Below are 13,569 nucleotides of genomic sequence, written 5' to 3'. Positions count from 1 at the left end.
TACTTCAGTAAGGGTCTTAATGTTAAAAAAAATAAATAAAAAAATATATATATATAATATATACATACATACATACATACATACATACATACATTTTCAGGATTAAGTTACTAAAAGTGAAGGTCTCTATATAATAAATAGCTTTGACCTCTGAGGCTGAAGGAGGACAACAGGCTGCAGTAGCCAAAATGGGGAGTATTAATGTCAGTGTCCTTGACCTTGCAGAGCCAAGAAGACTTCATGAACATCTGCATTGAGCCTGACACGGTCAGCAAAGGAGACTTCATAACCATAGGGTAAGTGGGCTATGGTTTGTAGGAAACGTGCGCTGAGTAGTTCGTATTCTAGCACCTACTATGCAGATCCCCATGAAGTCGAAGATAGACCCCGTGGAGGACTTGTGGTTTGGGGACTGTGTAGCCTCTTTCCTTCAAGTGTTTGGGTCGACATGTAGGACGTACCTCTCCAACTTCGGCCTTCCCTGTTAGTTTTGGGAAAATCCAAGTGTGGGGGTAGCTGCCTTTCCAGGGAGATGAAGGACTCCTGGGAGCACGGCCCAGTGTCCAAAACCTTGGCTCAGGGTCAGGGTTGCTGGCTACAAATCTCGATCCCGCCACATCCTGGCCTCACGACTGGGAAAGATCCGTAAATTCTCTGGCTCCTTTCCTCTGTGGAACGGAATACCGTGATCACCTCTAACTACCTCAGGCTTGTTTCGGAGTCTCAAATGAGAGGACGTGTGGGAAAGTCTTTCTCCCAGGGAAGCACCTCACCTAACCTTGTCCTCCTTCCAGGGCAGTAATGGAAAGCCCGCAGAGCTGTGGAGCACTTTGCACAATCTCCCGGCTTTTCCCCTTTTCCACTGAAAAAATATCCCCAGTCCTGTCTGCTTTGTGAAGCCCGACCTCTGCCGGAGGCCTATTGGTTACGAGCGCTCTAACCCCCCACCCGGCTGCTTCAGCACAGCCTCTGAGCCCGCAGGTTGCCATGGCACCTTGGGAATCTGCTCGGCGATGGCGGCGTCCTGCTTTGTCTCCGAGCTCCCTCTTGTGCCCACGAAGGAGCAGACATTGCTGCCGCCCTAGCCCGGTCTCCATGGCTACTCCATTATCCGCACCAGCACTCGCGACAGAATGTCTTTGCTTTGTCTTGTTCTTGCCTTTGGTACAAATTCTTCAGATGCTGAAGAGCTGATTCTGCAGCCTTTGATTTCCTCGCTGTATGTGTAGTAGAAGGAAGAAAGAGAAACCTTTCCCTTCTCCCGGAGAGTGTCTAGAAGCCACACACTGTCTTAATTGAGAGTCTGGCCCACAGGGCCTGCTGTACTCAAATCTCCTCCATAAAACTGGGATCCCAAAATAGAAAACCGATTCTATTGCTCAATGCAGGTGAAGTCAGATGTTCTGCACCACCGCTGTCCTCGTCTTCGGCAGCAGGAACACGGCTTCCTTTGGTCTCTACAGGAAGTGAGACTGAGTACTGTTTCCTCTGGGTATGGGACTAGAACATTATGAGGTTACTCTAGAAAACTCTGAAGCTTCATATACTAAAGAATTAATGTTATCATTTAATGATAAAGAATGGACTGATTTACTTGGATTAGCTTTTCCTCTTCCCGTTGACCACGACTGGCTCCCAAGGATATGTGTGCATGAGGAGAGAGAGGGAGTGTGTATGTGTGTGTGTGTGTGGTCTGATAGGTTTACTATAAGGCAGAGATAGTAGTATGCTAAGCAGACTGTTAATATGAATATAGAGAATCATATATATGAAATGTCTACTTTAAAAAATGTTTTCTCTTCAAGTAATGAGAGACTCACAAGTTTAGTACTTTCCCTAAAAAATATTTCAGTCTAATTTCTAAATTCAGGATTTTTAATGACCCAAGAATTAGGTACAGAATCACTCGGTCTTAACTTCACACGCAGTTCTCTACAGCAGGTTAACCTCCTTACTCGGGAATACCTATCCCACTGCTAAGCAAGAAGCATCGTGGGAAAGTTATTCACAAAATCCCATGGTTCAGCATGGCATGAGTCCATCTGTCTAAGCTCAACAAAGGAGCTCGCTACGCTCTTGGGGTCGCGTGCAGTCGCCGGCCTGGTGTCTGAACATGCTTTCTCCTGTACCGACAGAAGCAGAAAGGTGCGGGACCCCGGGCTGCGTGCGGCCGGCACCGAGTGTCTCCAGGCCAGCCAGTGCACTCTGCTGCTTCCCGAGGTGAGCAGGGCCGCCCGTCTTCCTTTCGAGAAACAGACCCTCCTGTCTGGTTGCCTAGTGTGGGCTGAGCACATGGCCAGGTTCGGGGTGACGTTAGGGGATACTCGAGAGGAGAGGACGCCCTTGAGGAGCCCCGGACGCCCGGGGCTGAGCTGGGGATGCCTGAAGACTTCCAGCATGGGTCAGCACGGTTCTGTAAGCAGATCTGTACACCTCCTGGCCTTTATTTTCCTGCACGTCCATTATGCAGGGATTACTGTGCTTTAAGACACACACAGTTCTCTAGTTGGCAGATACTCACAGCAGAGCCTACCTTCACTTTTTTTTTTTTTTTAAATAAAGGACCTAGAAACAGTTTTTGGGATGGCACTGAGGTCTCCTGTATTAGAAAATTCCGAGCTTGGAATACCTTATATAAGTGGGGAAAATGTTAGGAATGTAGTCTAAATTGTGTAGTCATCCTAGAAGTCATAGCTCAGGAGGAAGTTCCCGCAGATGGCGTCTGCACACTCGGGGCCCGTCATCCCACGGTATTCAGAAAGGATTGTAGGTAAAACAGACGCTGTTCCCCACAGTGGGTGGCACTGTCGTTTCAACATAGCCACTGTGGAACTAAATGCATGAATTAGGGAAGGTTTTACAGACTCTGTAACATTAATGTTGCTGTACTTGAGGGATAAAGCCTAGTAAGTTCTAAAGAAGAACCATGAAAATAACAAGCGGACATCACGGCTTTCCTAAGCTGGGGGCTGAGAAGGTCCTAGAACATTCTATTTTAGGAATTCCTGAAGGTGCGGCAGGACACCTGTATTTTAGTAAATATTTTTAACTCATGGCCTTATTTCTCAAATTCCCAAATACTCTGGGAGGTGATAGAAGCCGACCCCTGTCTCCTCCTCTCCACAGGGAACAGGGGGCTCTTTCAGCATCGACAGTGAGGAGTACGAGGCGATGCCTGTGGAGGTGAAGCTGCTCCCCAGGAAGCTGCAGTTCTTCTGCGATCCCAGGAAGAGGGAACAGTTGCTGCCCAGTGCGGCCCCGTGAGCTATCAAGGTGGGGAGCCGGCCGCCCCCACGCTGCACTTTAGGCCTCCGATGGGACCAGAAGCCTCCCCTGTCCCCGCAGTGTTGTCCCAGGACCCCAGGGCACCTCCATGGCAAGCACCCTGCCCTCGCAGCGCTTCCCCCTACTCCGAGCTTCCCGCTAGCGCATGCTCAGCCTTCGCTGCGCCCCCCTGCACAGGCTGGGAAAGGGCTAGACCTCCTTGGTCCCCATGCGTGCAGCCACAGTCCAGGCCTCCCTGGTCTCGCCCGGGACTTGAGGGGGTGCGGGTGCCTGCCCTCTCCACTGCCGTCCGTTTTCTAGGCTTCTCCACGGGTGCTGCTACTTTCTGAGCTCAGATTCGAATTAAGCTTGTTTCAATCCAACGACCTGGGAGGGGTTTTTGTCTTCAGCCCTCACTAAGAAACTTAGTTTGTATTATTTTTTAATTAGTGCTTAACTATGGGTTTGCATGAGAACCACCTAGGATGCATGTTAAAAACTGACAGGCTTGGGGCTCACTCCAAACCTGGTCACTCAGTCTGGGAGTGGAGCCCAGGAATCTGCATTTGTAAAAAGCAGGCACCCTCCCCAGGTGCTTCTACTCCAAGAGGTCCCCCAACCTCACCTGTTCACCATTGTAAAGCATAACCCCCCATTATGCTTACGCACCCCCAAGAGTATTTTGAAAGATCATGTATCCCCCTTCTAGATATCAACTTAAAAGAGTTGCCAAAGTATGTGTTTCCTGGTGTCATGTAAATATTGATTATTTTAAAATAAAACTGTTATATCACTCTTTTAAACATATTTGGTGCAATTTAAATGTAGAGCAATTTGATACTTACTCTCCATTAACAAAAATAAACCAATAGGTTCTTTGGTATTTCCATTCTGTGTTCAGCAAAGAATGCTATCATAATGTAATGTATTTTCAGGCCTGAAATTTTATCACTTATCCTATTTTCTTGCCAACAAAAATATAAGTGGAAATTATTTTTTAGCGTTAACTTGGTACAGGATTAACTGTACTGATGAAAACCATACTGCAGATTTTTGATAATTAAAAACTAACACTTTTAGGATGCTCTTTACCTTAATGAGGCCAAGAACATTATTTACAGCTAAGATTAAAACAGGACTCAACATCATTTATATTCCTTGTTTCATTTTTTTATAGATCGAAGCACCTAAGTTAGACGAGAGAAAGAATTCTCATGTCATACAGCCCTTTTAACTTAATAGCTTGATAGATCTTCCTTTGGTTTGTTGAAAGAGAACTAGAAAGTATCTGATTTGTTAAGGATTTGTAAGTCCCTTTATCATTCATTTTTAATACCACCATCAGGAATTTTCCTGTATTTGGTTGCCCCTGAGGTTTCCATACTCCAGAGGGCAGTGCCCGGAACGAATGAGCTATGAGCCTTTCTTTTTCTAAAAAGGGAGCATGGAGTGAATGGGGGAAGGGGAAGCAGAACTCACAGGCCTTGGCCACAAGCTCATTCCCCAGACAGATCAGTTTTCGGACCACAGGAATCCCCTGGAGAACGAAGACCAATGCTTAAAAGGATTATAAAGCAGCTACAAAGAGCAGATGAAGAAAGATCACTAAAAACAAGGCTCACCTGTTCAGCTCTGTTCTTCAGAGGTGTTAAAAGCTGTGCTTTGCCGCCCCAAAAACAGGTGGGTCCCAACCTGCAAAAGGAGCCCCCACTCCCTGGTGCCCACAGAGGGGCGCGGGGACACTTTCTCCGGGAGCCAGGTGAGTCCCGAACCATCTCGGTTTTCCGACAGATTGTACGGGACCGGCGCCCAAGCTGGCTGGCTTCTTCCTTGATCAGCGGGCGGCCAGCACGTGTGTGTATTTAGCGGTTCCGATCCGTCCAGTGAAACCACGGGACAGAAGATCAGGGAAAGATATTTAAGAGATTAATATTCTTATTCCTTTTGAAATCCGTGATCCCTGGTGGGAATTTTGCTTTCTTGCTTCAGGCTATTTCTTGCGAGAACATTCTTCCTTCTCGTTTACGGCCTTGTTCTTGCCCTGGTCCTGGCCATGGCGTCCACAGGAAGGACACGCGCAGTACAGCTCAGAGAAAGCCTTGGCAGCCCAGCCCTGAAGGCAGGCGTGGAGGAGAGCCCTGACCACCTCCTGTATGCAGAAACCGTTGGCTAAGGCTTAACTCAGAAGCTAGGATGATTTCCACTAAAACCCCAGCAGATGTCTTCGAGGACACAAGCCGCTGGCTGAGCCCCATGGCTGGTCCGCACACACACCCGTAGTGAATGTGCCGGTGCCTTCTTTACACACGTTAGGGCTTCCCTCAGTTCTCACCCCAGCCGTAGCAAGTAGGGATGTCAGATCGGGGGGTCACAGACCTTGGAAAGGAGGAACCCGGCTTTGAACACAAACGCCAATGACATTAGGAATTCACCCTGTATTGCCTTAAAAGAACTCCCCAAAAGGTTACAAATGAAATAAACCTTGAGCGTGTGGCTATGTGTGTGCAGGGCTCCCTCCTGTATGTGCGGTCAGGCCCAGCTCTGGTTCCCATTACCTGGAGGTGGTTTACGCGGACCGTGGCCTCTTGGAGAAAGGGCCCAGACTCTCCGGCGGGCACTGTCGTCACCGGGCCATCCGCGTTCGGGGCCTGCTCCTCCAGCGGGCCACCCCTCCTGCCTACCCCAAACCCCTCTCAGGCCGGAGAAGGACTGCAGCAGACACGTTCATGTGAAAATCTGAATTTTAATTGTAAAAACTGTATTCTGTAAATATAGTTATATCAGCCTCTCTGCACGCAGCCTGGTTCAGATATCGACAGCTAGGGTACACGCAGATGTCACTGGTACCACGGAACAAAATCAGTTAAACATTTACTCTTAGCTTCAGGCCCTTAAAATTCTTACCCTTCAAAACAGAACAACATACTTCTATGCACTACTATTCAGGGTAAAATGATCAACTGTCTTTCTAATTTCATACTATGAGGTAAAGAATTTAAACAAAAATAGATTCAGTGTCTCCTATTGCTCTAAGTCTTACGCTGGGGTATTAATCCAAGTAGGGGTTTGACACTTAAGGCGACAGGGAGGCTATGCTGATCCTAACTGGGGAGAAAGAGGAAAACCATTTTTCCAAGGCTACAAGTTCAGAAAAGGTTTATATCCCAGACCTACAACAAACAAAAAATTTTAGCCAATAAGCTCGGGTAGATAGGAGGTTAATTTTGCTTTCCTCTACTCTATACCTCTAAAGTCTCCTGCCCAGTCTGTTCGAAAGCACAGACTCTATACTCTTCCTAATGATGGTCTTTGTGGGCACCCTCTACAAACTTCCTGATGCCACCTTCAGAATTTTTGTCTACTTTTATCTTTGCTCAATTTGGCCTAAGGAAGTTTTTACTCCAACAGCAACAAAGTATATTTGCAACCAGCTAACTCAGTGACCACTGTGTGGTTTTTTCATTTTGTGGATAATTCCTGGCTAATTTCTAAGACCCTAACCTACCCCTGTGTTCCCTACCTGTCCTCAAAAAAGCAGAGTAAATGTATCATTAGTCTAAACCCGCATTCTAAAACCAACATAAGTAATTCACACCTATCCTTCTCCCATGGTAAGTAAATAAATTTTCTGAACTGAGGTTATGTCACCGCTAAAAGCCCATGTTATGCTGGGCTTCTAGAATAACTCTAAAGGACCTTATTTCCCCATCTTCATTTATAAGCACTAGGAAATTTTCACTTCCTTTCTAAATGTGCAGTTTCATCCAACTGCCCCTGTATTCCGGCTCCAGAAAAGAATTAAAGTGCCAGGTTATAAAACCACACCACTCTAGGAAGAGGCTCCCTAATCAGCATTACCACGTTTACACACTGTACAGGAATTTTCCCTAAGGTCGGGGACCGTGTCCTGCTCCCCAAGACCGTCACATTCATCTCCTAGAGAGTGCGATTCAGACTTCACAGCACCGTCTCCTTACTCTCGAAAACAAATACTAAAACATTTATAGGGTCTCAGTTGCTTCCAGATTACAAAACTTCGCATTTTTTCAAGGCTTCTAGTTTGGAAATCTTCCATTTCAACATCTGCACGCTCCATTCATCACACAGTAATATCGATAGAAAAATAAACTCCCATTTCTTATAAGAAAAACATGAACTAAATTCACAGTTAGCTTTTCTCCCAACAGTCGGGGCCCTAGCAGCTCCTGGGAACAGAGAGGTATAGGAGTCTTACAATGGAATCCCCCAAATCCCCGACTCAGGAGTAAGGAGCCCTGGACTCCTCCACTTCCCCTACCTGAATCAGAAAACGGTTTTCCTGAAATGAGAAGGGACAGGTCGGGGAGCCTTGCTGCAGGGCAGGAAGTAGGGCCGAGAGGTGCGGCAGGAAGATCCTTGGGCTGGCCCTCACGGATTCCGAGCCTGCTAGCAAGGAACCAGACAAGGAGGTGAAAGCCCCTGCGTGATACGTTGGTCCCCATGTTCACTTTCTTGCCTGTTTCAGAGTGGCTATCCTAGCGAAGCCAAGTTCACAGTCTGGCTGACCATTGCCTTATCATTCACTCAGTGCCTTACTGCGCCCTTACTTCTGCAAGTCTGGTCTGTCCAGGGACTTGGAGAAAGTATCTTAATCCATTCCTTGGGCTATACAGTTTTAGAAAAAAGAAAAAGAGAAAAAAAAAAAAAAAAGGTCCCTGAGGTCCCTGCCTCTTCCCAGAGGGCTGCTGTCCTACCACTAAGAATTTAATTCATCACTGCCCTTTACAGAAGGTTCCTAAGGGCCCCGAATAATGTCATCTTTTTATTGTATCGGAAGGGCTTTCAGTGTATCAAGACAAAGAGCAAGTTCATCCTCCTAGCCACCAGAATGAAAACCAACCCAGCTAGGGCTTCTCTTTATCTTCTCACTAAAGTTCCAGGTAGTTACAGGTCTGTGCCCTGTGCTACTCTGAAAATTCCCATCTTGATGTTCATGGGGAACAAAACAAGGTAAGTCTGAGATGCAAATTCTGGGCTCAGTGGTTTCGATCACGACCCATGAATTCAGCACCAGGAGCCAAATGGAAGAGCTGCCATGCTGGGCGGCAGCTGTGGGGGGCGGGTGCCTTCTAGTTCACGGCTGTCCTGACCGCGGGCTGGACGAGGCCCCAGGTGGCGCCCTGGACAGATCTACACCAGGCCCAAGCAGTGCTCCCCGCCGATGAAAGCCATCGCTGATGCTAAACTAATTGGCGCACATTTTAGTTTCTCGTAAGAGAGAAATCCTGCCGTTTCTGACTCCTGAGGAGACTCCTAAGCCAGAGCACAACTGGACATGTTCTCCAAGGCTGAATATTACCATTTGCCAAGCCTGCAGAATTGGGGAAAAAAAACCCACTTTAATAGGCCTCTGTCACATTTTGCTAGACATCAGTAAACCCTAAACCCAGATTCCTGGCCCCATAAGGCATCTTGCCACCTGGCTTTGGTCAGACTCGACTCAGGAATGACAGCAGCCCAGATGTCTCAGGTCAGCCGTGTTTCCAGGTGAGCACGTGGCTCACAGCACGGCATCGGATCAGGCTTCAAGGTCTCGGAAGGACCAAGCCAAAGTGGGTAAGGGTTGGGGGGCGATGGGGTTCAACAGTTGACAGAGTAGAAGGCGACCATGAGTCAAGCTCCTCCTCCCTCGGCTTCCAGCCCTGTTTCAGGAATCCCTGCCCCTCCAGAGTTTACGGACCTACGAGGCAGGAAAGAAGACTGCTGACCATGTCTTCCGAACAAAAGCAGAAAGGTTTTAAGGGAACTGTTCAACAACGGCAGAAAAGCAAGTCCGTGTGGCTTCTAGCTCCTGCTTTCACCACGGGGTGTCCTGCCAGGCACCTCACCCCCCAGGTCCCCCCTTAGCAGAGGGGCGGCAAAGGCCGCTGGGTGGGGCTGCTAACTGCACAAGTGGGGAGAAGGCAGGGGGTGGGGAAGGAAGCAGAGTCAGGAACAATGCCCAAGGGTGACCTCCTACCACAGTCCAAGCAAGAGACACTCGGGGGATGGGAACAGTGACCACCGGGCATGCTGCTCGGCCAGCCGGCGGGGGTGCGGCGCCGGACTTCGGCCCGGAAGCAAGCTGCAAGGGAAGGACCGAGTCCTTGCGTTCTCTCTCAGAAGGGATACAGGGTGTTGGGGGGGGGGGGGGGTTCTGTTTCGGGGTCAGCTGGGCCCAGGCTTGCTTGTGCACTCCCCTCGGCATCCATCCTGCCCCCTGCCTGGGTGTGAGGGGACCGCACAGAGGCCCCACGGCCACCTGGAAGGGTGTGGAGCTGCACGGAGCCCAGAGCCCCACCCAGCATTCAAAGGAAAATACCAGAACCTCATTTTCACCTTATGACCTTTACATGAACACCCGTGAGCATCAAGTCACAAAGCCACAAAAACACAAGGTGTCTGCCTGCAGGAGGGCATGGGCGCCGACGTGCTCAAAGACGGCTTCCAACAAAGCCCTCAGGTCCCGAGAAAGAGGACCCATGTCCACTGAGAGAACCCGACCTTTCCTGTCACCCCTAGCCCTGCTTCTGACACACCACCCCCTAACTTTGAAAACCTTGAGCATTCAGACACCACAAAAAGTAACTGTTATTCGACGCAGGTCGGAAAGTCCGCTCCTTCCAGAGACAAGAGAAGGCTGCTCTTAAAGGAGAGAGGCGGCGAAGCTGCTTTTGTAAACATGGGCGTTACTGAAATGATGGCTAAACCCACACTGCAGAGGAGAGAAGAGTGTTAGCGGCACAGTTCACACTTCAACGCCCAAACTTATTGATATATTTACATAAAAGATGCTACTTTGATTACCCAGTACGTATTTGCATTTGTACATGTGAATTTCTTTAGTCTTGAGTCCCGTATCAAGGAGCTACAGTGAAAATGTCTCTGAATAAAGCAATGAGCCCTAAAAAGCTAGTCTTGAGACGTGTGATCCATCCATTTGAAAGTTCTTTCTCTGCCATGTGTATTAGCCTGGGTGGTTGCTGGTCACAGACGTGGACACGTGGACGGCTAGGCCAACGACACAGCCAGCCAAGAAGGGCGAAAGGGAAGAAACTGTCACCAGCAACCCACAAGCCCAAGTCAAAATCCTATGGCCAAAAAGACCTAAACTCTACCCATGAGAGCTGCCTTCAAAACAACCACTGTCTCCTTGAAGCTGGCATCCCTGGGATGCCCGGCTGGGGAGAAGAGGCAGGGACTGACGGGAGTCACTTCAGACCAGAACGTGTCAGGGGGATGCAGTAAACTCATCACAGACACTCAGGGGCTCCAACCACTTCCCCAGGTGAAGGCACTATCAAATTCACTCTTGACACATGTGTAGTCTCTGGCCCCAACTACTTAGCTCAAGGAATGGCATCTCTGTGGAAGAGAAATTTGTGAGGGGCTCCAAACGGGTACAAAGTCTTGCTCCAACGTCGGAGTGACCAGCTCAGATCCTTGTTTGATTACAGAATCCAGTCAATCTCTGTCTTGATCTAAAGGCTCTGCTAGGATGTGTCCAGAGAACTCTCAGATGGAGAAACGTCTTCTCTATCCTGTTTGAACCCCAACTGCTCTGCCTTTCCTGGTAACAAACAGTACCCTTTAAAAATACCTTAATTACCCCAAAAGGATGCTTAGCCCTTCAAAGAAACTACACTGTATAATGAATTTGCTTGCAAGGTCCAGGGCCATCCCTAGAGGGGAGTCTAGGGATGTCCCTAGAGGGGGACTCGGGGAAAAGAGGAGTACCACCACCACCAATTTCCTCTGCGGAAAGCTTCAGGCTTCATTCTACAATTTTACTTTCCAGCTGGCTGGTAAGAAACCTCTTCCTGTCATTCTGTCCTGAGAGAAGCTCTCCTTAGTGACAGAAACATCCTTTTGTTCCTCTTTGAGATCTCTACTCACATGACCAGACAAGACTCAGATTTGCCCCAGTGAACAGGGAAAGGGATTTGATCCTAACACTGGACCCCCGGAATGGAGAAAAACCGCGAAGGGTCATGAGGTCTAGCTTCCACCTCCAGGAGATACACGTCCACAGCTGTCCGGGGACAGCGCTCTCATTCTCCAGTACCTCAAGGGATGAAAACCACAGAGACTTTCTGAATAGTCCTCCCCAGTGTTTCCAGAGCTCAGCCCACTGCTGGTGACAGACGGCCTTCAGCACATCCCCTCAAAGTCACTCAACAAGGAGATGAGAGACTGCTCTGGGAGAACGTGGTGGATCCCGGCATCGTACCTAAGCAGGACATAAAACCGAGATGATCTCGTCTTACCACTAGGGAGGAAGCGAAGAAAGGAGACTGCAAAAATCACATTTGTTGGAAAGTAGAAACCATAATCCTTTGTGTCAAGTTAATAAAAAATGAGGTCTTCTGGGGCCCGTTGTGATATCCCCACGTGAGGGAGGCTCACCAGCCTTGGCTCACTCTTCCTATGGGCAACAGGGGTTGTCGATGACCAACATGACGTCGATGCCGTAGGCCTCCAGCAGGTCCATCAGAAAGCTCCGGTCTCCCTGGGGGTCTAGACCCATGCCGCGGGCATGCTCAGCGGTCAGAGTTTTATCTTGACTGGCAGACACCTCCAGCAAAGTCTGAAATATCCGGTTGTTTTGCTCTAAGAAAAACCTGCATTCGCCAGAGAAGACACAGGGAAGGGAGGGCAGAAAAGCCAAAACAAAACAAGTCACCCAATAATCCCCTCATGAGGAACTGGGACTACATGGCTTTAAGATGCTTTTAAATGGTTTCAAACTCAGAAACAGTCCTGAAAATAAGGAAATAGGATCAAAGTTCCAGGGTTGACACTAGGTTTAGCAAAGAAACCATGGACACTAATCACAGTATGATTGGCAAAGTCTTTGAACCAGTGATGGCCTGACTGCCAAAACCCAACTTTCCTATGGAGGGTTCCTACAGATGCTGTACTGCGCTCCCATACTCTGTGTTCCTCTGCCTCCTAGTCATAAGGGGAGGAGAAAGAAAAAACAAAACCCCAAACCCACTGATGATGCAGCTCTGAGGTCTAGAGAGAACGTGAGAAACTAAAATTCACCTTCAAAGCCTCGGGGACAGGCCACTGGAGCCAGCAGCAGGGGTGAGCCGTGGTGGGAACAGAGCAGGGCTCCGAACCGGTCCAGCCCCCAGCCTGAGCCACTGGGGGCCTGAGATCCCACAGAGCATGCCAGGCAGAGCTGGGGCTCAGGAGCCGGGGCAGGCCCAGGGAGGTCTCACAGCCAGCAAAGCTGGGAGACAGGGGTGACGGGGACACAGAAGGCACCAGGGACATTGACGGGGGCATTGATAAGCCAATACCACCATGGCTTCCCGTATTTGTTTTCCTTTGATTCGCTTTTTTTTTTTTTTTTCCCTGCTGCTGCCGGTGGTGGTGGGATTATACACAGAACACAATTTGAATGTCATGGGTTTGTGGTACTACATAAATACACAAGTCATATGCAGAAAAGGCATTCACTGTCCTGACTTTCTAGCTCTGTTCCACAGGGGTCTCAGGCTCGGCAAAGGCTCCTCAGGCCCAAAGCGACTCTCAGCTCTCAGGAATTTCAGATGTAGCAGAACGTGTCACACCTTGACAACACTGTGGGCTCTTGGCTCAATTCCATACACTATGACATGTCAACATCACAGGAGGACTGGGAAGGACACTTTATCAGAAGTTTTCAAGCCATGGGGCTCCTGGGTGGCTCAGTCAGTTGAATGTCTGCCTTCGGCTCAGATCACGATCTCAGGGTCCTGGGATGGAGCCCCATAGTAGGCTCCCTGCTCGGCGGGAGCCTGCTTCTCCCTCTGCCTGCTGCTCCCCCTGCTTGTGCGCTTTTTCTCTCACATAAGTAAGTAAAATTAAAAGAAAAAAAAGGTCTCCAAGCCAGGTACCGTTCTAGCTGCAAGGGCCCCTTCTTGCCCCCACCCCAGCGCACAGGGAAGGAAGACCGACAGGGACCGCGGAGAATGGCTTCTGTCGCAAGCGCTGTTCTGTCCTCCACCCTGATCGCTGCTTCCCACAGCTGCTCAGACAGGAGACGAACGCCGTGAGGTGTACGGACCACGGGTCCTGTCCCGACCACCATCACATTCAGGGGAAAGAGCTTTCATTGGGTTCAAAAGGCACAATTTCTGATTCTGCCATAATACTTAATGCGAGGAACGGCTTTATTCAAACAAGGCGATGGAGGAGCCCTGAGTCCTGACGGACAGACGCGTCTATGCAGTGGACATCCGCAGGGAATGCTCACGGGAAAGACACACTGGGACTCCCATTTTCTCTGAACTTCCC

The 13,569-nt window shown here is 49.1% G+C and overlaps 2 protein-coding genes across 9 annotated transcripts in view; one reads left to right on the top strand and one right to left on the bottom strand.

Annotated features, from left to right (window-relative positions):
- AGK (acylglycerol kinase) overlaps nt 1-4,071 on the top strand; it is a 70,668-nt gene extending 66,597 nt beyond the window's left edge. For all 4 annotated transcript variants that reach the window (XM_059396258.1, XM_059396256.1, XM_059396257.1 and 1 more), the window contains exons 14-16: nt 226-296; nt 2,136-2,220; nt 3,127-4,071. In XM_059396258.1, the coding sequence (XP_059252241.1) occupies nt 226-296; nt 2,136-2,220; nt 3,127-3,264 (294 nt within the window). In that variant the 3' untranslated portion in view covers nt 3,265-4,071. The remainder of the gene's footprint in view (nt 1-225; nt 297-2,135; nt 2,221-3,126) is intronic.
- The window catches only part of DENND11 (DENN domain containing 11), a 52,748-nt gene that overhangs the window by 1,054 nt on the left and 38,125 nt on the right, over nt 1-13,569 (bottom strand). For 2 of the 5 annotated variants that reach the window (XM_059396251.1, XM_059396254.1), the window contains one exon: nt 5,988-11,903. The exons of 1 other annotated variant lie outside the window; for it this stretch is intronic. In XM_059396251.1, coding sequence (XP_059252234.1) covers nt 11,708-11,903 — 196 coding nt within the window. In that variant the 3' untranslated portion in view covers nt 5,988-11,707. Of the gene's footprint in view, nt 1-5,987; nt 11,904-13,569 lie in introns of those variants that run through there. 2 more of the 5 variants (XM_059396252.1, XM_059396253.1) reach the window with 2 other exon arrangements.

The sequence above is a fragment of the Mustela nigripes genome, chromosome 4, assembly GCF_022355385.1.
Source record: "Mustela nigripes isolate SB6536 chromosome 4, MUSNIG.SB6536, whole genome shotgun sequence".
In the NCBI taxonomy this organism is placed as follows: Eukaryota; Metazoa; Chordata; class Mammalia; order Carnivora; family Mustelidae; genus Mustela; species Mustela nigripes.
The sequence above is the reverse complement of the archived record's forward strand: the minus strand, read 5'-3'. Positions and strand labels throughout refer to the sequence as shown.